Here is a 23,072-nt window from a genome sequence, read left to right as displayed (position 1 = left end):
AACAAAAGATAAGTGGAGTCGAGTGTGGATGGGCAATGGTGCGGATTTATGAGAGGTGTGTGTTACGTGTGTGTTTTGTTCTTGTCCTGTTTGATGGGACTTAGGGACAGTCTGAATTGTGGGCCCTTTGGCGTAGTAGGTATGAGGAGGCTGACAAGTGAGGTTTAAGCAAGGTGAAGGTTATGCAATATATGAAGGGCAGCAGGATTATATCCGTGAGTGGATAAATAAAATAAAAGTAGGAGGTGTAACATCTGAAGGGCACCAAGAGGAAACTTTCATTTTCTTTATTTCAATTATCCTTTTCTTCACAAATTTTCTATGCGATGTGCAACATATTATTCTGTAAAAACATTTAACAGCTGTGACAATGCCAGGTTCTAAAAGACATGAGTTTACTGTGGAGGAGGCAGAGGGATGAAGGTCCTCAGTGGCAGCTAATGTGTGACAAACATTTGTGTCACAAGGTTGAGTAGTTTCAGTGGGACTGTGCAGCCCCCGCTTTCCTCTCATCTGCATCTTCATCTCTGCATTTTGTATTCTTCCATACCTGGTCTATAGTTGCTAATACAATTTCTCTAGGCTGTGTTTGATTTAGGTTTTAAATCAAAATCTAAAATAATGGGCCCTTTGAATAGATTGAAAGACAACTGAGGGCTTGCTTAGCTGGTCACTATTAGCAGTTAGTGCACCATAAATTTTTTAAGGGGGAATGTCTGTATGTTAGAGAGTATGTTTTAAGTTAGGGAGCAACAGTGTTTCTGAAAGCTTGTTAGAATTAATTAGTTCCCTGCTCTGTAGTGTATTTGCAGCCTCACTTTAACCTGCCTGTGGAGAAGACTATTTGTGACGTCTCAAAGGACAAGAGGAAACTGCCTTTGTTTGTGGATTTGGAGCCTATACAGCAGTGAGCAATATCAGGAATGAGAAACAGCTCACACGCGTTTTCCTCATTATTGCACACATGCCTAGTGGTTTCTTGCATTGGGTGGTAACACAGCTACTTTGTAAGCAGTATAAGCATTACAGGTTAAGGCTTGGGTGGCTGTCCATGGATAAACTTCATTCTTGTGGTACATACTGAAAAACCACATGCCACTTAACATTGTGCCTTGAAGTGGACACCATTTGGTACAGCTAGAAAGGGTATAGGAGAAATGACAAAAACATAAAAAGGATATATATGGATTTAAAAAAAAAAAGGGCAATACTGGGAAACAGAGAAAAAAATGGGGAGGGGGATGCAGTGATGCAAGGCATACAGCAAGGTGTACCTGTGGCTGAGGTTCAGCATGGGAGGGAGCAAAATTGTAGGTCCTCTCCAATGCCTGAAGGCTTGGGTTGCACAAATGAATTTAAATAACACTGTAAACTTTAGTATCACGAAAATAGCCGGAAAATGCTAATTGGTTGTGGATTCTCATTCATTATTTACATTTTCAGGTTAATGTTGATAAGTGATAGTCCTATGTAGCACTGTTAATGTAAATAGAGACAGTAATAAAATTTGCTTCTGAATTTTTGTATTAATCCTGATGTTGAATGTTCTGAACACAGAGTTCAAGATGCAGTAAGTACATGAGGAATGCATTGTTTTTACCTCTGACCTAGTGTAGCAATAATCTGCAATAACCTATCATGGGCTTTTTGTTGGAGTGGAGCTGATGTACATTACACTTCCTGGAAATATTATGCAGAGGTTTTAAAAACATTCTGTTTTAATGTTACTGAACTATCCAAGAGTTTCATAACATTTAATTACATGGAACATCTTGGCTGGAAACTCATCTAAACAGAACTTTCTAGGCAGGGTTATCATGTCATCTGGCGAAAAAGAATAGTTTCCTTTTTAACCCGTTCACAGCAATTTCATACATGAAAATGGTAAACAGACGTTTGTTAAAGGACTGAGGTTTTTTGTTCCCATACTGTATTCCTGATTCTTGCTTCTGGGTCTTGCCTCTTTAGTATGCTCCTCAAGGTCTTTCCTGGAGGATTAGAAGATTTTTGGTCCTTTCATGCAATGATTATGAAGCGGAACATGGAATTTTTTTCTTCTCCTGATGTTCGTCTGCAACGGGCAGAGCCTAATCTTTGTGCTAGGAACATCTCATTCAAATTGTTGTGATTAGTATATCTGATTTCTGCCGTACATGCAGAAGCTCTGCCCCAGAATACACAGCCTTTGCAATAACAGTTACTGTACATAGATTATGTGTTCTTGAACGATTCCATGTTCGTTATTCTCAGAAAGCTGAAGTGCTAAAGAACATGCTGCACTTTGAGGACAGGAAGGAAGGACAAATTGGTTGTGCTCTTGAAGTTCTCATGAAACAGTATCCTGAGCCTTGTTCCTGAGACATCCCTGCCCAGTTAAATCCAGACAGACTGATGTCATGATCATATGTTACTCTCTTTGAGTGGCAGCTCTGTCTTAAAAGCTCGTTGTCTTCCACCTTGCCTTGCTAGTCTTTTTTTCCACCTTGTTAGCCAATAGGTCTGCTGGTTAACTGTTTGGCTTCTCTGTAGCTGGGTCTCCATCATTATCTAGTTTAAAACATTGTTTCTTTTAAAGGTGAATCATTTCACAATTCTTATGGAGAGAGCAGTCACGAAATAGTTGAATTGGCACAACGGAGGGAATAGTAAGCTTTTAGGTCTGATCTGATCTGACCGGCTGGTAGTGAAGATGGCCTGAAATTCAGACATTACATCAGCCAGTTTACCGCATACTGACACCAGCAGGAATGAAAACACAGAAGTAGGGTGCTTCTCAGAGTTGGACTAACACATGGACTCCTTTGTGCATTTTATCTTTCTCATTTTAAAAATTGGCTTTCCTTGACTTAGCAGACTAATACTGAATATTAACTGCAGTCAATTGCTTCTGTCAAAGGCTTAAGTCTAATATATATTTATTTGCTGCATCTTGTTCTGAGTTTCATGCAGAGTGTGTTGCTTTCACATGATAAACATATTTTTCTAATTTCCTAAACTTTCCAAATTTAATTAGGAAATTTGAGTCCTCTTTCATGCTAATCAGTAATGCGTTGTCATTTTAATTAAATGTGCTTTGCTTTGTAGTTTTTACTTCATTTTATAATTAATAAAGTCTCACCATTATATTCTTATATATTTTTTGAACAGAAGGAGCATTTATCTTGGTCTTTAAGAACGTATTTTATTTACTTCTTTACATTAAAACTTCCTCTACCTCAACTTTCCCTCTCATAGCAAGATTCTGGTTTAAACGAGTACTAAGCTTGACTATGTAATTTTCTTGGATTTTAAATTATTACAGTAGTTAGAATGCTAGAGAGACTGCTGGCTTGTCTGAAACCATATAGGAGAATTTGAATCTGTTTGTAAAATCAAATCCGCAATGATTAAGTGGCATCCTGATTTTAGTGGTATTACCTTATGCATTTTAAATTTCTTATTACTAGTAGTAACTTAGTATTGTGTTACCAAACAGAAAAGTGTTATCAAATTTGACTCAGAGATATGCAATTCCAATATATAATAATTTTAAATGTTGCTTGAGTTGAAAATAGTTACCACTTCTGTATCTTCTCAAGTTTACTTTTCATTTTACTGGAGTTTTAGAAACATGTTTTCTTGTTCTTTCACTTACTAGTTTGAAATGGATTTATTACATTTTACTCCCAAATATTTTTTCCCCAATGCTAATTATTGATCTCGTTTGAGTGTTGCTTATGGGTTAATGATGAAATTTAAGTATTTAGGTCTTGTTTTGATAAAATGCTGAGCACTCTAACCTCAATTCAGAACACTTGAATACATGACTAGTTTCATTGAAGTACAATGCTTAAGTGTGTTTATATGGTGGGGTTGTGTGAGACCTTAGAAGAGTAAGCCTTAGATGGCAGTTCTGAATTCCTTTGCTAGCACAGTACATCAAAAATGCTTTATGTGGAAATAAGATGAGAGAATCTGAGCTGTCTTTCTATTAGCTGACCCTTGTTTTGCTGTTATGGTGCAACATTCTCTTACTTTGGGGCTAGCTCAAATTGGTGGGTGTTTATAACCGCTGGATATGCCAGCTGGATGGCCCTGAAAATCACAGTGCCATTCCTCTTGATGCTGGGCAAGAACAGTACAACAAATTCTCTGCATTAATTTGGTTTTGTTTTCTTCCTTATAAATAGCTGGAATTAATTCTGAGAGTCAGGAGAGGAGAGGGTTAGGGGTTTTGAAGGATCGGCTTGATTCTAATAAGATTTAAGGGTAAAGGGTAAAGCTTGAAATGGTTTACCAGTGAGTTCACTCAGAGTTTCAGCTTTTTAAGTTTCTGAGCTTGTTCCCTAGCTAAAATCTTGGTAGTTTGCAAAAATTTGATTAAAAATATTAAATATTTTTATTTGCTGAGAGCAAGACAAAACAGATATGCAGCTCTGTTGCTCATGTATTCAGTTGTGTTCCCATGATCCTTTGTGAGTTATTGTGTAATTGTTGTATAAGCTGAGCCCTGGCTTCCCTGCTGATGTTGTTTTAAAATCTAAATAATCTTCATGACAGGAAAGTCTGTTCTCCACATTTCTGTTACTGGTACATGCTTGAACAGCTGGTTTTTGGTTTATACTTAGAGTTTTGATTGCCATACTGACTTCAAAATTCTTGGTGAAAAAACAATATTTTTCTTCTTCTCCTTTCTCCTTTCTCCTTTCTCCTTTCTCCTTTCTCCTTTCTCCTTTCTCCTTTCTCCTTTCTCCTTTCTCCTTTCTCCTTTCTCCTTTCTCCTTTCTCCTTTCTCCTTTCTCCTTTCTCCTTTCTCCTTTCTCCTTTCTCCTTTTCTAATTCAGCACCATAGCAGGATCTCTGCATGCCCTGTCTCAGTGGGTCAGCAATTTTTTAGAAATCATCATATAGAAAATGGTATTGCTTTTATTTAGTCTGATTTAGTGGAGTTCTGTGGTTTACAGTGGTTTTGGTTTGCTTTTCTTGCCACACAGGCTTTCCATAGATTTTTACAGCTAGCTTTTCAATGACGGTGTACATGGGAAGATGCCTCTGTTGAATGATTTTAAGCTTGATATATCTTGTAAGCCATGTATTCATTTAACTCTAATGTGAGTAAATTGTAAGCTTGAAGAGTGAGAGAATGAGCTCCATGTATGTACATTTATATCTCCTAGAGTTATAAGCAACTTCTGCTGAACATTTATTAAACATTTTATATGGGAGAGCTTCATTTTTTAAATCCACATTGCAAGCCAGAAATCAGATAGACTGTTCAGCTGAGTGCATACCTCAGTGTTACAAGAGATGTTTTCAATTCTTCAGTATTCATCTAAGCTTTCATGAGCTTTTTGTGGACTATGTCAAATTTGTAACTGCCTTCAGATCCTTCAGTTGTCTTGTATGTAATCAGTTCTCAGCGAGCCAAGCAGGTTTAATCTACCTGACAGAATAGTAGTGTCTGAGTTACCTATTTCTCCTGTTCTTCATCCAATTTGACCTAATTAGTGGAGGTGGATGAGTGGGTCAGGTTCACTACGCCTCTCCCTCCACTCAGTTCTCAATTCTTTGAAAGTTACCTTTGGGCAATTCAAGCTGTACCGTGACAGCAAGTTCTTGATTCAAATTAACATTCAAGTAGCTATGGAAAAGCAGTATTGTCCTTAGTTACATTTTACACAATATTCAATTATTCTTTACTGCTTAGATGTAAGAGATTAATCATCATTTATTTTTATTTTTTTAAATTATTATTATTATTTTTATCCTTTCTTATGTGTGGATGCAGGGAAACAGGACATTTACTCCAAACAGCTGTGTTAGGCCCTGGCTGGCAGCTCGGCCCCTGCGCACAGTGGTTGCAGCTCCACGTTGTCAGATGTCTGTGCCTGTGCCCCTTTTGTTTTCATTATGACTGTATTTAGTCACCAACAGAGGCTATTGCCGGTCTTGCTAATCTTCGAGCCTGGCACTAATCACCTTGACTTTCTCCATATCTAAGGCTATTCAGTAGGTGTCTCTGGGACTTTCCCTTACCTTCTGGTCTCCTGCCCCAGAAGTGTTATAAGCAGTGTGGAGGTCTCTTGGCAGAGAGAGTGACTTCTGTGAACGCCTGGCAGGTCAGCAGTCCCACACCTCTGATTTTTCCAGCCTCAGGTGGCTGGAAAAAGTGTAACGGACCCTGAATAGGGGATAGGAGGAAGCATCCTACAGCATGCTCTGCCCTACTGATTATTGCTTATTTTAGCATGGATATGCACACTGGTTTATGTTACTGCATGGCCACAAACGAATGTATAGGTTAAATTCCGCTAGTTACATGCCTGGTAATTTGATGTGTAACGCTCATGTGTACAATCAGTATAAAAATAATAGAAATTTGGGCTGTCAGTTGCCGGATTTATTTCACACCTGTTGATGCAGCAAGCAGCTAAGCCAAATGGATTTTGTAACGCCTCAAAATACAAGATGCCACTCTTTGAATTTTCTTTTTGTAAACAGAAAGGTGGAAACGGAGTGTCTGGGAAGCGGTGGGTGATGAGAGCAGAGTGGGGTCTGACTCTTCTGGCACTGGGTAGCTCACTCAGAATGTGAAACTACTGCTGAAATCTTCACACTCAGGATGTGAAACTACTGCTGAAATCTTTAGTTTTCTCTCATATCTCATCTCCATTGCTGGTAAGCACACTGTCTTGAAAGGTCCATTGCTGCTTTTATGACATTACGTAGCTCTTTTAACTTTATATCACAGAAATAAAAATGTGAGCAATTGACATTCTTATGTGCATTTAGAAGACACATTTAGCACAGATGTACACAAGAAATGATACAGCCACACTCTAGTTTTCCAAAGCTATCAGAGGAATGGTTCAAATAGAGTAAATAGTTGATTGTTCTCTGCTGTGGAAAACATGGTAAATCATTTTTGGAAGGAGGGGGGAAACAAAGGATTAAGTCTTGAATATAGGTAACTAAATATTTTCTTTCTAAAATAACTTTTCTAGAAAGTGATCACTTTTTTGGACAGAAAGCCTTCTTCATTTGCTCTTTTAGTTCAGCAAGTACAAAATGACTGAATTGCAAACAAAATCTTTATCTTAAGCGTTTCAGCTTTCTTACTGTGTTTGTCAAGCTATATATCTATGCGATGTCTCTTCTGAATGAAAATCTCAGTATTTATAAACAGTACTGATAACTTAAAAGAGTGGTCATATATATCATAATTTTCCCATTCTGACACGATTTTCTAAATTTTTTTCCTGAGTATCCAGATGTCTCCCTAAGACTGGGAAATAAAATTCTGGGACTGTGAGTTATATATTTAATTTCATTTTATTGTGGTCATATCTCCTCACTGTCTTCATATTGACATGTTGCAGTTATACATTTCTGAAAAGACAGAACAAAACAACAAAAACAAAAACAAACTTTAAAGAAGTTTCTTTGCAAAATCAGTGGTTTTGCCAAGAAGAAACATTTCATATAGTTCTGGCGTGGGGGAAATAGTGGCTGGGTTTTGTGCTTCTGACCTAAGAGTTATGAATGAAAATGTCTAGTTGAGCATGTAACTACCAGAGAGTTTGGCTCAGAAGGGTGCTGACATAGCTATTTTTTAATGATTTACCAGAGTAATTCATAACATTGGACACAATTAGTGATATCACTAAACTCAGATTTCACAGTTACTTGCTGGTGAAATTGCTTTTAGCTGGTGCCAGCTTTAACCTCTTAAAAAAATCTTACTTATAAATAAATGCGTAGGTTAATGTAGAAGCAAAATACTTGGATGCCCATTCCTGTAAAATGTTGAGTTCCTTCGTTTCTTAGATTGCATGAAGACATGGCATGGAAGGACACAAAACTGTCCCTTCCCAGTCCCTCAATACACCATTATAACAATTCCCACAGTCTGATGGTTTAGGAGGGTTATTTACAGAACAGCCAGACATCGCTGTGTTTCTCAGGGGAATAAATAATACTGAATAGCAGTGGACATGGGTGGTTGGATGATTGATCCTTTTTGGTGATACATGCGTTGTGTTTGGGGTTTTTTTTTTCTTTCTTGATATCCCCTAATATGTTTTTATGAATCTGAACGATGCTGCTTGCGATTTCATTGTGCATGCCCGGAAAACCTTCTATGTTGTATTATAAAGTTACGTAGCTATGCAGCTGGAGTAGCTCAGGCCCTTAAAAAGGTAGGGAGAAAGTCTTTTGGATAAAGAACTTGGGGGGCTAGATCTGTAATTTGTTAATCGGTGTACATTCTGAAAAATTGGACATTAGTAACCCTATAGTATTTTAACATTAATTATTTTACAACTAATACTTCCTCTGTTCAGTCCTGAAAATATTATACAAATGATAAAAATATTAAAAAACTGGAAAGCAGTACAATGCTAAATAAAGAACGTTAATTGTGAATTTGGTGACCTTATGCTCTTCCCTATGAGGAATGGTCTGGAGTCCTACAGTAGCAGCTTTGCACTGACAGCCTGGGCCACTTCAAAAACAGGTGAGAGATGGAAAAAGAGGTTTCCATCTTGAAAACAAGGGATAAATTAGCAGCCAGGGAGAGCTGTACCCAATTGCTGTGTCCTTCAAAGCGCTGTTGGTGAGGCAGTGCTGTCAGCTGAGTCACTCCCCCTGCTCTAACAGTCAAGCTGGAACTACCAAGATAGTAACCGACAGCTGGAAAAGCAGCTTCTCTTGGGGGAATTGAAATTGCTGTTTTGTTTTTCTCTAGGACTTTGTTTCTAAGTTGGTAATGAAGGTACCCCATTTTTTTTCGCTTTGCTAGAATAAACCTGCTTATTTTTCACTGTTAAAATTTATCTGGTGTATTAATCAGTTCAGGTTAGGCTGGCGAGCACACGGTTTCTTGCTTTTTTGGAAACAGTAGGTTCATGCAATGTAGTGTATGCAGGCAGACTTCCAAAGGAACTTGAGAGGAGACTGAAAAGCCCAATGAATGTGTTATATATCCTGCCAGGCTTGTCGGGTCGCCACGACGGCTAATGCCTCCAGGTTCTCAGAAGAAGACTGCTCTGACGCAGATACATCAGTACACTCTGATAAGGAACACACAGTAAAGAAACAGTGCGCTGTTTGGAGAACACCCCTGATCTTGACACCACTTTATAAAAGTCAAGATAAAGTGAATTTCCTCCCACTGTGCACTCCTGTGCTGCGTGGCTTGTGATTTACATGGGTTCTTTTATGAAAAGCAGCAAAGGAAATGTCTTCAAAGTATCGAATGGTGCAAAAACTTGCCATCTTGCTCAAGAAATTTTTCTTCTGTATTGCTGTTCTAGGTTAGGATGGTTGTTCAGCTGGCTTCCTGCCTGGTGTCCCACATCACTGCTACACCTTAAGGAGGCTGAGGACAAAATGCTAAAATGTAAGTCTTTGGTTTTTAATAATATTTACATATGTAACTAGATTTTCTGTAAATTTACATTAAATGTAATCAGATAAGTTTTTAAATATGGCTTTTACACTGTGATGAGAGAAATAGGTTTAGCATTAGATTTGCGCTGTTCCCTTATTTAGATATTTGGTTGTAGACTCTCTCCTTTGAAAGGGAGCGCCTATTTAAAACAGTGGTTTCCATAGAATGTACTTCATATTTTATCAGGCATGTCTAGTAACATCATTTTTTCCCACTCTTTCTTCAGGTATTACAAGCATATACAATAAACGATATGTGTATATATCTAATGGAAATAAAATATGGACACTGACATTCTCTCCGGACTTTTCACATAAAACTCCACTTGTTCTCCTGCATGGGTTTGGAGGAGGTGTTGGACTGTGGGCTCTCAATTTTGAAGATCTTTGTGAGAACAGGACCATTCATGCTTTTGATCTCTTGGGATTTGGACGTAGCAGTAGACCGCACTTTGACACTGATGCTCAGGAAGCAGAAAATCAGTTTGTGGAATCCATAGAAGAATGGAGAAAGGAGGTGGGATTAGAAAAAATGATTTTACTTGGACACAACCTAGGTGGATTCCTGGCTGCTGCTTACTCATTAAAATACCCATCAAGGTATGTGAAAATAAAGGAATGAAGGAATTCCTTTTCTGTAATTTACTAGTGATTTTAACACAGATTTTATTTCATTAGGCTCTTTGTAGATTATGTTTAAGTAAATGACTTTGCTGACTTAAAGAAACCTGATACGGAATTTTAAACCCAAAATATTAATTGTATGCTTTGTTTCCAGGTGAACAGAAATAAGTAGATAATGATAAAACATGCTTTTCTGTGTACTTTTCTGTACCTCTTTGTTTATGTTCAGTACCCTCTTGCCACTTATAAGGTGAAATAGCAAATACTGTGTTCATGGGTGAATGTTTTGTGCCATCGCTGGTCAAACATAGGTTTGTCAAGGGAAAATAGACCTGTTTGTACCAAACTTACCATTATTATAGATAACATTGGAACTTCTGAACATAATTCCCCTAGGTAATTTATGTGTATATGCTAGCAGTCAGCCTGGTGCAAGCATGATGATGTAAAAATTATTTTAGTGACTGATTTAAATTGTCTATATGCCACTTAATATTTCTTCTTTGCAAAGCAACCCAGCTGCAGCAGTCCTGTAACTGTATTTCATCAACATTTTCTGCACCACATTGTGGCCAACAGCTAATCATTTTTTTTCCTTTAAACTAATAATTTGTCTGGTTTTTTTATATAGTCTGGTTATATAGCCCCTGCTGAGCTAGGATCCCACCAACTGAGGTCATTCTGTATCAAAAAAAGACACTGCTTTTGTTTAGATACACATTTTAGACTCCTGTGAAAAACAGTGAATATAACTTTAGCTTTCCACATCATATGGCAAATTTTATATTATACAAAACGTATCTTACTCTTTTATATTCACATTGATTTATACCATGTACATTTCTTTGTCTCCAGTTTGGAGATTTTGAAATAAATTTGTACATAATTTTTTCCTAAAACACTTTGCCTCTGTCCAAGTGGATGACAGCTGGCACCTGTGGCTGAAGATGGTCATAGAATCAGAGAATGGTTTGGGTTGGAAGGAACCTTCAAAGGCCATCTAGTCCAACCCCCCTGCCATGAGCAGGGACATCTTCAACTAGATCAGGTTGCTCAGAGTCCCATCCAGCCTGGCCTTGAATATCTCCAGGGATGGGGCATCTACCACCTCTCTGGGCAACCTGGGCCAGTGTTTTACCACCCTCATTGTAAAAAATTTCTTCCCCATGTCTAGCGTTAGTTTACTGCTGCCATAAAGGTACAAAATACATGGAGTATGTTACTCAAAAGTAGGCATGTATCTGAAGTGTATCTTGCAATGAAGAGATGCAATCCTCTGCTCTAGGGATGTAAACCCCTTATCTTTTTGGGCATAAAGCAGCTTTTAGGTAACTGGAGTTGGGTTCTTGTAGGCATCGCTTACAAGTTTCTTGCCCCTTCTTCTGAAGTATCTATAAAAGGCACTATCCCATCCTTGTGGGATGGGGTATTATTTCTGCCTCCTGCTGACTTACATCAAAAGTGACACTTCATGTTTTCATGCCTCACTGTGCTTAAATTGAGGTTAATTAATTTGAAGGTGGTTTAGTTTGTGCTCCCACATTACTGATGCTTCCCTGAAATTAAACTAACACGATCAAATTAGCAAATTGACTGGTAGGATCTTAAGAGAGCATTGAATCAAGTGATAAATATAGCACAGCTTTCAGCCGGATTATCTAACAATGCATTAGAGGCTTAAGGGATTCTGGATACATATTGTTAGGAAAGCAGATCTGGTTCTCCAAGTTTAGGCGATCCATTAATTTACTACATTGTACCAAAGTTCTTCATGGGACAACTGAAGTTACGGATCCAAAAAGATTCTTATTTAGAATATTCCTGGGCGGCGGTGGTGGTGGTGGTGGTGGTGGTGGTTCATGATTTTCAAAAACTGCAACTTCTGGACTACTAGTTTTGAGATGATTCTCATGGTCAACTGTATTCCTGGGTTATGTTTTAGGTTTGATTACCAAAAGGAGAAATGCCAAATAGGAAGGAAAGTATGAAGAAAGGAAACACAAAAGAAAAAAAACTTACTGTATTTTTATTCATGTGTTTGCTGTGTTATGTTTAATGCCGTGGTTTGTGCACAGAATGTGTGGCTGTCCTGAGCGGCTCCTCATTGCTCACGCTTCTTTGCCTCTAATCTCTCCTGCTTGGCTTGCGTAGCTAAATTCGACCCAGTCTCCTCTTACCATTGGTATTTGCTGCTGTGTGCAATGCACTCATGGCTGAGCTGACAGCCAAGAAACATCTTTGTGAGCTTAATCCATTTCAGCCTCTCATTTCAAGCACAGATTTTTTTGTTTCCCAACGGATTATAGTTCAGAAATAGTCTTCGGAATAACTTCTGACATAGTTTTAGGCACTAAGAACTCTGCTGTATTAAATATCAAGTCTCATGGCTCTGAAATAGAAGAAAGTCATGAAGAAGAAAGTGAATTTGATGAAGCTTGCATGGAAAATCACCTTAAATATGCAAAACTATAGCTAAGAGTCAGTTTTTTAGAAACTGGCAGTATCTGGGACAGTTAGACTAGGTGTTATTATGGGATTAAACAGAAATGTACAATTCCAATCTACCAAGATGAAATAGATTTTTTGCTTGAGGGGGACTCGCAGCATGAAATGATTGATAACTGCGTGTGCTGGAGACTCCTACTATGCTCTCTATACTGAGATTCCTCATGACCTAAAATAAATTAAATTTAGAAAACGTCTGCTAATTGTGCTCTGCCTTTCTCAGTTCAAATTTTACTTCGATAAGATGATTTTCCAGATAAATTGCATCTCTTCTTACAACAGAGATCTTAGACGGCGTGGAAATGAAGGACTTCCAGCAAGTTTACTTAAATGAAACAGATGCAATTATCTTGTTTTCTCTCAAATTAAACTGGTCCTACATATAATATTGACTGAGCATATAGCTTAGACTATTTTTAAAAACAGAAACAAGACTGGCCTTTTTCTCATTTGTGTTTAACAGTGGGTATCTATTGAATACTGAGTTCTTTTTGTGACAGGAACTTCTGAGTTCAGATCTGGCGTTCATACATATGATTAGTTGCAATTAAATCTCTCTCTAATTAGCAATCGAAAGCAAAGAGGTTGATGAATCAGAAACTAGGTAATAAGCCACTATGATAAAAGTGACTAAAACAGGTTGTGTAGTCCACAGCACATTTCCGTTGTACTCAGTCGAAGAAAAATTAATGTATTCTAAACCTCTGAACCTTTTCTGCCAACAGGGTCAAACATCTGATCTTAGTGGAGCCATGGGGTTTTCCAGAGAGGCCTGACAATGCTGAACACGAAAGACCAATTCCAATCTGGATCAAAGCACTAGGAGCTATCTTGAGTCCATTTAATCCGTTAGCTGGGCTGAGGATAGCAGGGCCCTTTGGTGAGTTTTAGCTACTCTTAAATACCATTTATCTTTTTGTTAAATGTAAACATGGGGCAGATATCCCATTAAGATAAGCTTTGTTGCAAGCCCGTATCTAACCACAGAGAAAAGAGTTAGAGGAGAAAGTGGGAGGGGTTGAGGAAGGATGAACTCTTTAGGACAAGAGGGCAAGGTCTTTCTATTAGAAATACTAGTATGATAGTTTGTAGCAAGCTACATTATATTATTCTAGGCTACAGTTATAGTGAGTCAGATTATGTGGACTAGGTAGGGATGACCAAAAATACTACAGTTTTAGTTTATGTGGGGAGAAGGGTGTGATCAAATCTTAAATTCATCACATGTGTTTCTTCTAGCAGGGAAAGAGGTTATCTGTCTATTACTCTCTGTACTACAGTAGTATCTGCTGGAGAGGCTTGCAAAAAGATATCCTTCAGGCCTCTCACAAGTTACAATTAGCTCACCTGTTCATCATCTTTAGTATCCAAGCTGAAGATAAACTAGTGACATTCCTAGGCTTTGCTTACATTTAAACCACATCTGTTTCCTAAATATTTTTCTATAGAACATATATTTTAGTATGCTGATCTATTTGTTTGCAGGGGTGTGATGAAATTATCTTTTCAGACAAGCAACACATTTTGTACAAACGGATTTTTTTTAAAGTAAAATGCTAATTCGGTAACAACCCGAAGCACATTGGGCGATAAGCACTAATTTAATGCCTTTTATCCAATAACAAATGCATGCATAAATCAATCCCTGTGAAAGAGTTCAAAGCTGAAGTTGTTTCTCTTGGCAAGTAAGTGTAGTCAAAAACATGGTGCAGAGGCAGACCCTGTCTTGGCAAGGTATCGCCACCCTAGCCTCGCAGGTTACTGTGGAGGGCAGTGCTTTTCAAAATTTTTCATCCATTTCTCACTCCACATGTTAAAAAAAAGTTTTCTGTCATCAACTTAATGTGCAGTTCTTGACAGGTGAAGCATAGTTCTTAGAGAAGCGTAAGTGTAAACACTGTGCTTGCAAGGTGGGCATCAAACCCGACCAGATAAAGGCACTGAAACAAACCGAGGATCCCTTCTACATGCACGTGTGCTTAAGCTGCTGGGCAGGCTTAGCTGTGTTGTTCAAAGGTATGAGGTAGGCACTGGAATGTGAGCCAGGTTCTTTGGGATATCATGATGGTATCACATGGACATTTAGTCAGACCTACAGGCTGAGAAAGAGGCAGAATCCAGGGAGATCTTTTTCTTTGAGTAGTTTCCAGTTGGTTGATTGGCAAGTTTTCCTTCACTCAACTGCAACAGTCCACGGTACAGGGATTTTGGCACTTAGGTTTGGTTTGTGAATTCCATACCTAGAGCTGAGCGCCTACAAATTCCTCAGGACAATAGTTATGTCACCATGACCACACTCTTTTTATGGAACTCAGTGACTTCGATGGTACTATTTCTTTTAGCACTTCTATACATACTATGCAAAACATCAGCCAGACAATTGAAGGTGTCTTCAATAAACATTTCGAGAATGAACCAGTGTTCCAAAATTTGTTCCAAGGTGCCTTGACTCCTTGTTTCATTCTCCCCTGCAAAATCTTGGGGAAGGAAAATGGTTTTGTGACAGACCAAAAAACCACTTTTTACCGAAATGGAAAGTAAATCTAAAATTTGGTAAAATTCAGACCCGTAGTTATTGGAAATGGAGATGCTGTGGCCTCTATGCTGATAGCAGAGGAAGACACAGAATCAGTCTCTTTCTTCCAGATACTCTTATTCCAAGCCAGCTGTATTCTTTGTGTTCAAAAAACCCCCAAATAGACAGACAGACAGAAGTCCAGCAATTGAACTCTCTATGGAGAAAATACAAGCAGCAGAGAAACTTGCAGAATGTTTGCAAAATCTTCATTGCTTCAGGACTTAAATCACTGTTTCAAAAGGCAATTATTTTCTCTTGCACTGTACTAGTTTACTAAATTGATTTAAAGTATACATAAGGGCATGTTGCAATCATCTAATCTCAAGGTTACAAAAGCATAGGTCACTGTGACGAGGTCTACATAAATAGTACCAGCCCTTTGGCCAGGGACAGGTGGGAAGAAATGACATCATCATCATCATTGCACAGATTAACAGCAGTATTTTCAGTTGATAAACCCAAGTGGTAAACTGTGAGTCTGTCTCTTCAGGGATGAATAATATTCTTAGACTAAGATCAGCCTCTGGTGAGGCTCTTGTCCCAAAGATCCATCTGGTCAACTAGAAGAGGCTTCTGCCCTAAAGAAGTGATTTGGAATAGGAGTCTGACTTTAGAAAGCCCTCACTGGCCCCTGAAGGGACCCGCTTCTCTACTTTGGCTGTTAGAGAGCATGGGGACAATAGCTTTCCTAGGTTAAATCTCTTAATTTATACCAGTTCTTGTGTCTTATGTCAAGATTTCTTCACCTGGTTTTTCAGCGTATACTTCTGTTCTTTCAACTAACACTAGTTAGATGAACTAGCTTCAGGAGATGACTGTTCTGTCAAAGGAGAGCACAGACTTTTATCTAAGGAAGGAAAACAGCCCAGCTTTTCAGTGGTGCCTTCTGGTTTTGAAAGGTGGGATGCTTTTGGCCCACCCAGTGCTACTAGAGCAAGGAAAAAGACAGTGTTGGTATCACGTGAGACTAAACTGGCAGCAGAAGGATAATCTGCTCAGCCCTTTTGCTGGTCCCCTTTGCTTGTTTCTTCTATTTCTGCAGCAGCCCTTCTCAAACATTCGCTGTGTGTGTTCAGCAGGGACTGAATTGCCTCTCTTCTGGTGCAGCAGAAAATCCTTTAGAGTATTTATGTCTCATTCCTATTTGGTGAAATGCCGTCATGTTTTCCTAAGGCATGCAAATGGTGAAAAAAAACATTGGTTTAGAAGTCATCAAGCTTAGCCACGGGTTTCAAGGAAACATGTTTGGAGGGTTGCAATGAAAAGCATTAGGCAATCTGATAAAGTTGTCTGTACTAGTTCCTCCTCTAATAGTGTTTTCTGTTTTAACAGGATTAAGCCTTGTTCAGCGTTTAAGACCAGATTTCAAGAGAAAATATTCATCGATGTTTGATGATAACACTGTGACTGAATATATCTATCACTGCAATGTACAGTCACCCAGGTGAGTGTGAGTTTCCAAGGGTATGAAGTCTTTCATGTACTGCCTGCCTGCTACTCCCTCCACTGGCCATGACAACAGTGTGCATGCCTTCGTGCCCTTTTGTTTTCGTTTTGAAATTTTAACATTTATTGTATTAATTGAAGAAAAAAATAGCATTGCACTTTTTCTGAATTCCAGAAACTGAAAAATGTAAAAACTATTCTAATTTTAGATTTCTTCTAAACTACCTGTGTGTTAATTCTGAGAGAGTTTGGGCACTAATTTTTAATTTAAAAATTGTTGCAGTGGTTTAATTTGTAAAGAATTACTTTAAAAAAAAAGCACTTCGTTCTTTTAAGTGTTATCACTCATTACTGTAAAAACGTGGGCTCTTTCTGTTGAAAAGTACATGCAAACCTTCAAAACTTATGTTTCCTAATAGTAAAAAATCCCAGCCTTGCATACTATTGCACTCTGTGTTACTGAAAGGCACAGATACTGCCATTTAGAGAAAAGGCAGATCCAATGGAAATTTAATTGGTTTTGCTCTTTTGAACGACTTGAAGCGGTGAAACAGCTTTCAAGAACATGACTATTCCTTACGGATGGGCAAAAAGGCCAATGCTGCAACGGATTCCACAAATGGATAAAGACATTCCTATCACTGTGGTCTATGGAGCACGCTCATGTATAGATGGCAATTCTGGCAGCACTATCCAGTCTCTGAGACCAAATTCGTATGTGAAGACAATAGTAAGTTGACTTTTAAAGCAGTTGTTCGGTTATTGTGTGGATTTGTCTAAATTGTATCTGTGGGGTTTTTATGCCAACCATGGAAATGCTGGCTCTTTGATTTAAAGCCTGGGGTAATAACTTCTGATTTCTGTAAGGAAGAGAGAGAAAACAAGTGTTAGATCAGAGAAAACCTAGGCAGGAGAGTATTGCATTCCCATAGTAAGAGGGAAACTTACTGTAGCACTAGAAGCTGAATTAGATCTTTGAGCAAGGTCATTCTTCCGCTCTGCAAAATATTTTCCTCCACAGTGTGTCCACAGTATGCTAATACAAGTAGTTTTTGTGGTCCCTGGTAAATATCTGGGGTTTTGTCTGTGTTTTAAACCACAGCAAGCCTAATATCTGCATATAGGTATGATATAGTGGGGAGGCTCTCATAAACTGTGCTAGTCTGTCTAATGCTTTTCTTTTCTCTGATAAGAGAGTGGTTTGTACTTGGTGCTTAGGTTCTTGTAAAAGTCTTTCTTTAAGTCATTGAAAAAAAGTACTTAGTGTTGTTTTCCTAGCTAATACATTCTTGTTTAGATGTATGGCATTATCAGTGAAAATGTGTGTACGTGCAACTTGATGTGAACACACACCCTGCATTTTTTGTTGATTTTTAGGAAACCAAATGAATTTAAAAGTATTCTTCACGCATTGTCACATCAGTCGGCTGTGATAATTGAATATGCATGTATGTTACAATGCTATGAGGTGATAAAATATTTGAATACACCAGCTGTCTTCTTACTGATGTCTAGATCTATCTGGACAGAAGCGTACAATGTGTGATGTTGATAGTATACTACGACAAGTCATTCAAATAAAATTTTATAGTCTTGATATAGCTGACATCAGAACTGGAACTTGGAGAAAATACATTGTTATTGAACTGTTTACATGTGTTAAAGAGCACAAATACATTTCATAAATGTTGACATCCAGACTGAAAGTGTCACTTAACTGCTTAACCAGAGAGAAAGGTGTAACAAAAAGTCACTGTTAAGAAGTGTACAGTATATTGCTGGGATAAGCATATATCATTCAGGCATATTTTTCCAGTCTGGTCAATGGCTTTTAGAAGGGACTGTGGAAAACTACCATACTCCAGGTTAAAATTTTGTCCAGCCAGCTACAGATTCTAAAAAGTGAATTGGAGTGGTATTAATTATAGGGACATTCAAAAAACATAGGAGAGAAAGGGTTCTCCTGAGGCTGAGACAGGGACTGGCAGTGCCATCCTTGCTAAAGTGCTCGGAAGTTCTGGGGTTTTATTATGTCTGTTTATTTGTAATTAAGTTTTACTTCGAGTTTGTGGTTTTGGTTTTTTGGGTTTTTTTTAACACAATAACATAGCTATACTTTTATGGGCTTCACTTAGAGACTTAAAAGGAGGTGTTTTAATAAAAGGAGGGGAAAAAATAGGTTTAAATACAAATTAATCTTGGAATGATTATAAAATGGAAAGAAAATAGGTCAGCTACCTTTGCTATACACTATGGTGATGGTTTACCAGTTTTGGCAGAGCACGATAAATTATAGAAATGGGGTAACCACCCATGTGGGGTTACTTGAGCCCTTGATTTTGTTACATAGTTGCTGTGAAATAATCTAAGTCACAAATGTGGGGTTTTCCCCCCATATATTGCATGATTTGGATTTTACTTGTCCCTGCTTAACATAGCAGCCATTAATTCACAGGGCTGAAATCTGCTTTCGCAAGTCTAGAAAATCCCCAGCAACTTAAGCTTAATCATTTATCCTAGTACCTTCTTTAGTCTCTTCTACATCATTTTTTTAATAAGAGAATATAAATGATTTGATGCTCTCTGTAGTGCAAACACAGAACTAAAGAGCCATCTGGCAGAACTGTGTGAGTGGAGGATGAAGGCAGTGAAGATGAATCCGAATTTTGATACGTAAAGCACCTTCTCCTAGTGTAGTGGCTTGTGTCTGCTTGAATGGTGGCTTTTTGCAACAAGGTGTGAAGTTCAATAAGCAGTAGTTTTACCCTCTTTTCCCATGTAGCAAAGTTCCTTCAACAGGTGAAACCAGCTTTTGTTTTTCCTTGTGTTTACAGTCCTTTTCAGGCTGTATGGTACCACCTCCTGGCAGCAGTTGAGCTAATGTATTTTAACACAGGCTGGGTGCAAGAGATCAGGGCCAGTTATGAAATTTGTTTTTTCCAGTAGTAATGTATCAAGTAGGTAATGTGTAAAAGTCAGGTTCTTCAGCTATCCCAGTATTGATTTATTTATTACATTCTTGTGATTCTGACGTGTTTCTTCACCTTTATCCTCTAGGCAATCCTTGGGGCAGGTCATTACGTGTATGCTGATCAACCTGAAGACTTCAACCAGAAAGTGAAAGACATCTGTGATTCTGTGGACTGACTGTCTTCTGTTCTTTAGCAAGTCACGCCGTAGATAGTGGTTAATCACAATACTCTCTAGGAAATAACTAAAGAATGAAGAGCTAATGGAACAGACTCTGTTTGCACACAGTTTCTTCTAAGAAGCCATTTGCACACTTAAACCACTTAGTGCCTTTTTGGGGGGTACAGGGAGATTTGAAGCAAACTTTGTACAGCTTTGTTTGAGATTGGTCTTTTGATTATTGGCCTGTCATATTTGAAATTACATATAACTTTTTAAACTGGAATTTTCTTCACAATGTAATTGAATTTTGCACATGTTGAACTTCTAAAGATGCTAAATTTTTCACTAACACAGGGAACCGTAGTGATACAGATACATTGTGTAACATCCAATTTTGTTTCTTTATAAACATTCGTATTTTCTACTTGCTGTTTCATGGCAAGAATACGAAATTGCTTATACATTTTAGTTTTGGAATCCAGAACTCTGTGTCCAATATTTTAAGAAACTGTATTTTTTTTTTGAGTGATAACAGCTTATGAAGCTGATTTTGAGGGAGAGACAGGGCCAAAATAATGAGCAGTGTCCATCACTGAAATATGTGGGCTAGTTTGTTAAGGAGTTTGGACTCAATATTAGGAAATCTTTCTTCTGTTGGATTTTATTTCCGTTTATCTCAAGGCACCTTTTTCCGTCTGTGTAACTTTTACAGAAGGCTCAGTTCCTAAGAGTCAATGACGTCACCAGCGCTCACGCTTCCATAAATATTTTGATATATAGATTTCAGTGATTTAAAATACACAAGATGGCTTGTTAGGTACTCCATCTATTTTTAACACTTTACTACAAGCTTTGTTACTAGCCTAAACCTAACAACTGTAGATAAGTTGACAAGATGTTGATTGGGGTTAGGGAATGACCGTCTGGATAGTGAGCATAGTTCCCTTTAGGTAGAAAACCTAGTCCACTTTTTAGTAAATTCAGAGTGGAGGAGAGACACAGGGAGAATATTGGTGTTCTCTAATTGGGAGCTACAACAGGTTAGTTTATTTTAGTTAACATGCAGCCTCCTTATAGGAAGGATTATTACTGGAATGGGCAATACCACTGTAACAAATTATATTTTATGTTTTGGAGATTCTTTATATAATTATATATTTTAATTGAGTATTTCAATATCAGAGATAATCCAGTCTTTGCATCTTTTTGAAATCGTAGTTTGACGTTAGTTCTTCACATGCTTAGTAAGTTATATTAAGCTAAATACTTTGTCACTTTAAAGCCAAATTATGTGGTGGTGTGTTTTTTAACAAGTTTACATAAAACTATTGATCTACTTTTGAATATTGAATTGACTACTGAAGAGTTCTTGATACTTTTATACGTAGAGAATTTGAATTAATGATAGCACCATCTTAAAGCTTGAGTGGAAGTCTTTGCTTTTTTCCTCAAATTAAGGAATTGTTGCACATATTTATGATGTGGAAGGCAAAGATACCTAAAATATTCAGGAAATACTCTGATTATGTTCCCAGCCAAACAATCTCTCTCTTTCTGAAGGAGAGATATATATATATGGTGCTATGTAAACATCAAACAATCTTTGTGACTGCCTTGACTGGTAGCACTTAATATCTAACAAGCTGAAGATTTTAATTACAATTAACTGCTGAATTAAATTACTTTTTCAATTAGCAGAGGCTAGAATTTTTAAATAAAATTTGAGGGTATTTGCTGAAATACTGAGTTCAAAATAGAAAATCACAATATCAATTATGTTTTTGAATACAAGCTGTAAATTTTCAGTCATGCCATCATTTAGGTGGAAGCCTTCAGTATGTATTTTTTTCGCCCTTTTCAGTGTCTAGTTTTATTTACCAGCTTAAACAGCTGTTTTAATTGTAAAAACCCAATACAAAAATATATTCTGAGTCTCCACCAAATAAAAGGTGAAACAAACTATTGGTATTTTCAGATAGCACTTACTGATGGGAATTCTAGATTCCACGTCAAAAGATGGAAGTAGGGATAAAAATTGCACCATGAATGTGAATATTGTTTTAAATATCCCTTGGTGTTTCAGTATATTGTACTAGTAAGACTTGTTACTTAAGTTTTGCACAATTAAAACAAGTTCTTAAATGTTATGTTTGATTAATGTTAAGACATGATCTTACTTTTGTAAAAATTATATGTAATTAAGCCCTGGAAATCAAGAGTAATTAATAAGTTGAGCTAACCAGTCCAAAATACATTAAAATATGGTAATGCTTATTTTCAAATGGCTCGATGTTCTTAGGACTTCTTGTATTTAACTGAAACTGGTAAGCATTTGTCAACAAGCAGCTGCAAGCTCAGAATGCTGATTTAATTTACGACAAAAATGTTTGTTGGTTGTCTTCCAGGCAGTATTAGATACTGCTGTGAAGGTCAAGATGGAATTCTGAATATCCTGTTGTGTGCTGTGTAACCCAATAAAGGTACTTTAATGAACATCATCAGAGGTGCTGAACAGAAAATGAATGGCATATACTGAAAAGACGTGGGAGCTAGACCTTCTGTGAGCAATTTCTGTCTAGGAATAAGCTCAGTTTCTCCAGAAGTTCTGTTTCAGTGCGATGACCAGTTGCTCAAATGTACTGCGGCAAGCACGGAACACTGATGGTGCTATTTTTATTACAGCGCTATAAAATAAGAATCGTGAGCATAAAGGCACCCAAAGATCTATCCCGTTCTAGCATCAAAATGAAGGCAGCTGTGTACCAGAGGCTACGGCATAACAAAAAGAATCCAAAATGTTAATAAAAATCCAAGATTAACCGTATAAGTCTCCAGGACGTGCTCTTCTTCCTGAGGTGGTATGATAAAATTTTATTAAAAGTAACTTAGTAATATTTTGTTTGCATGGCTGCTGAGTTCATCTTGTTACTTATTGAACCCTGCCAGATTAGATTTTAGTTCTGAAAAACTGATTTTCAGAGAAGTAATTTATTGATAAGACTCTATAATAAAACATTCAAAACCATCACAAGAAAGTCCCTGTTTGTATCTGATTGTGAAATGGAAATGGAGAATGTGAATTTGTAGGCACTGAGCTTGGAAAAATAGATACAAAACAGAAGAAATGCCGTCATCTGCTTTCACTCTGATTAAACCAATGCTGGCATTTCTTTTTAATCCCTCTCTGTTTAAGGTGGCTACTACTGTTTGTGCTGAACTGATGTGACAGTCCCTGTCTGAAACGTTCTCTTTGCATCCATTGTGGTTCCTCAAATTCCCAGCCCTTCCACATCACAGTTATCCAGCTTTTTGAATGGGAGTAAAACAATATTAAATACAATGAAAGCACCTGGAATCA

The 23,072-nt window shown here is 37.7% G+C and overlaps 1 protein-coding gene across 1 annotated transcript in view; it reads left to right on the top strand.

The window, feature by feature from the left end:
* The window catches only part of ABHD5 (abhydrolase domain containing 5, lysophosphatidic acid acyltransferase), a 29,589-nt gene extending 7,056 nt beyond the window's left edge, over positions 1-22,533 (top strand). Inside the window, exons 2-7 of the mRNA XM_065629313.1 lie at positions 9,294-9,379; positions 9,657-10,029; positions 13,284-13,438; positions 16,469-16,580; positions 17,126-17,312; positions 19,640-22,533. Coding sequence (XP_065485385.1) covers positions 9,294-9,379; positions 9,657-10,029; positions 13,284-13,438; positions 16,469-16,580; positions 17,126-17,312; positions 19,640-19,729 — 1,003 coding nt within the window. The 3' untranslated portion in view covers positions 19,730-22,533. The remainder of the gene's footprint in view (positions 1-9,293; positions 9,380-9,656; positions 10,030-13,283; positions 13,439-16,468; positions 16,581-17,125; positions 17,313-19,639) is intronic.
* The last annotated feature ends 539 nt before the right edge of the window (positions 22,534-23,072 follow it).

This window comes from Caloenas nicobarica, chromosome 2 (genome assembly GCF_036013445.1).
Source record: "Caloenas nicobarica isolate bCalNic1 chromosome 2, bCalNic1.hap1, whole genome shotgun sequence".
NCBI lineage: Eukaryota > Metazoa > Chordata > Aves > Columbiformes > Columbidae > Caloenas > Caloenas nicobarica.
The sequence above is the reverse complement of the archived record's forward strand: the minus strand, read 5'-3'. Positions and strand labels throughout refer to the sequence as shown.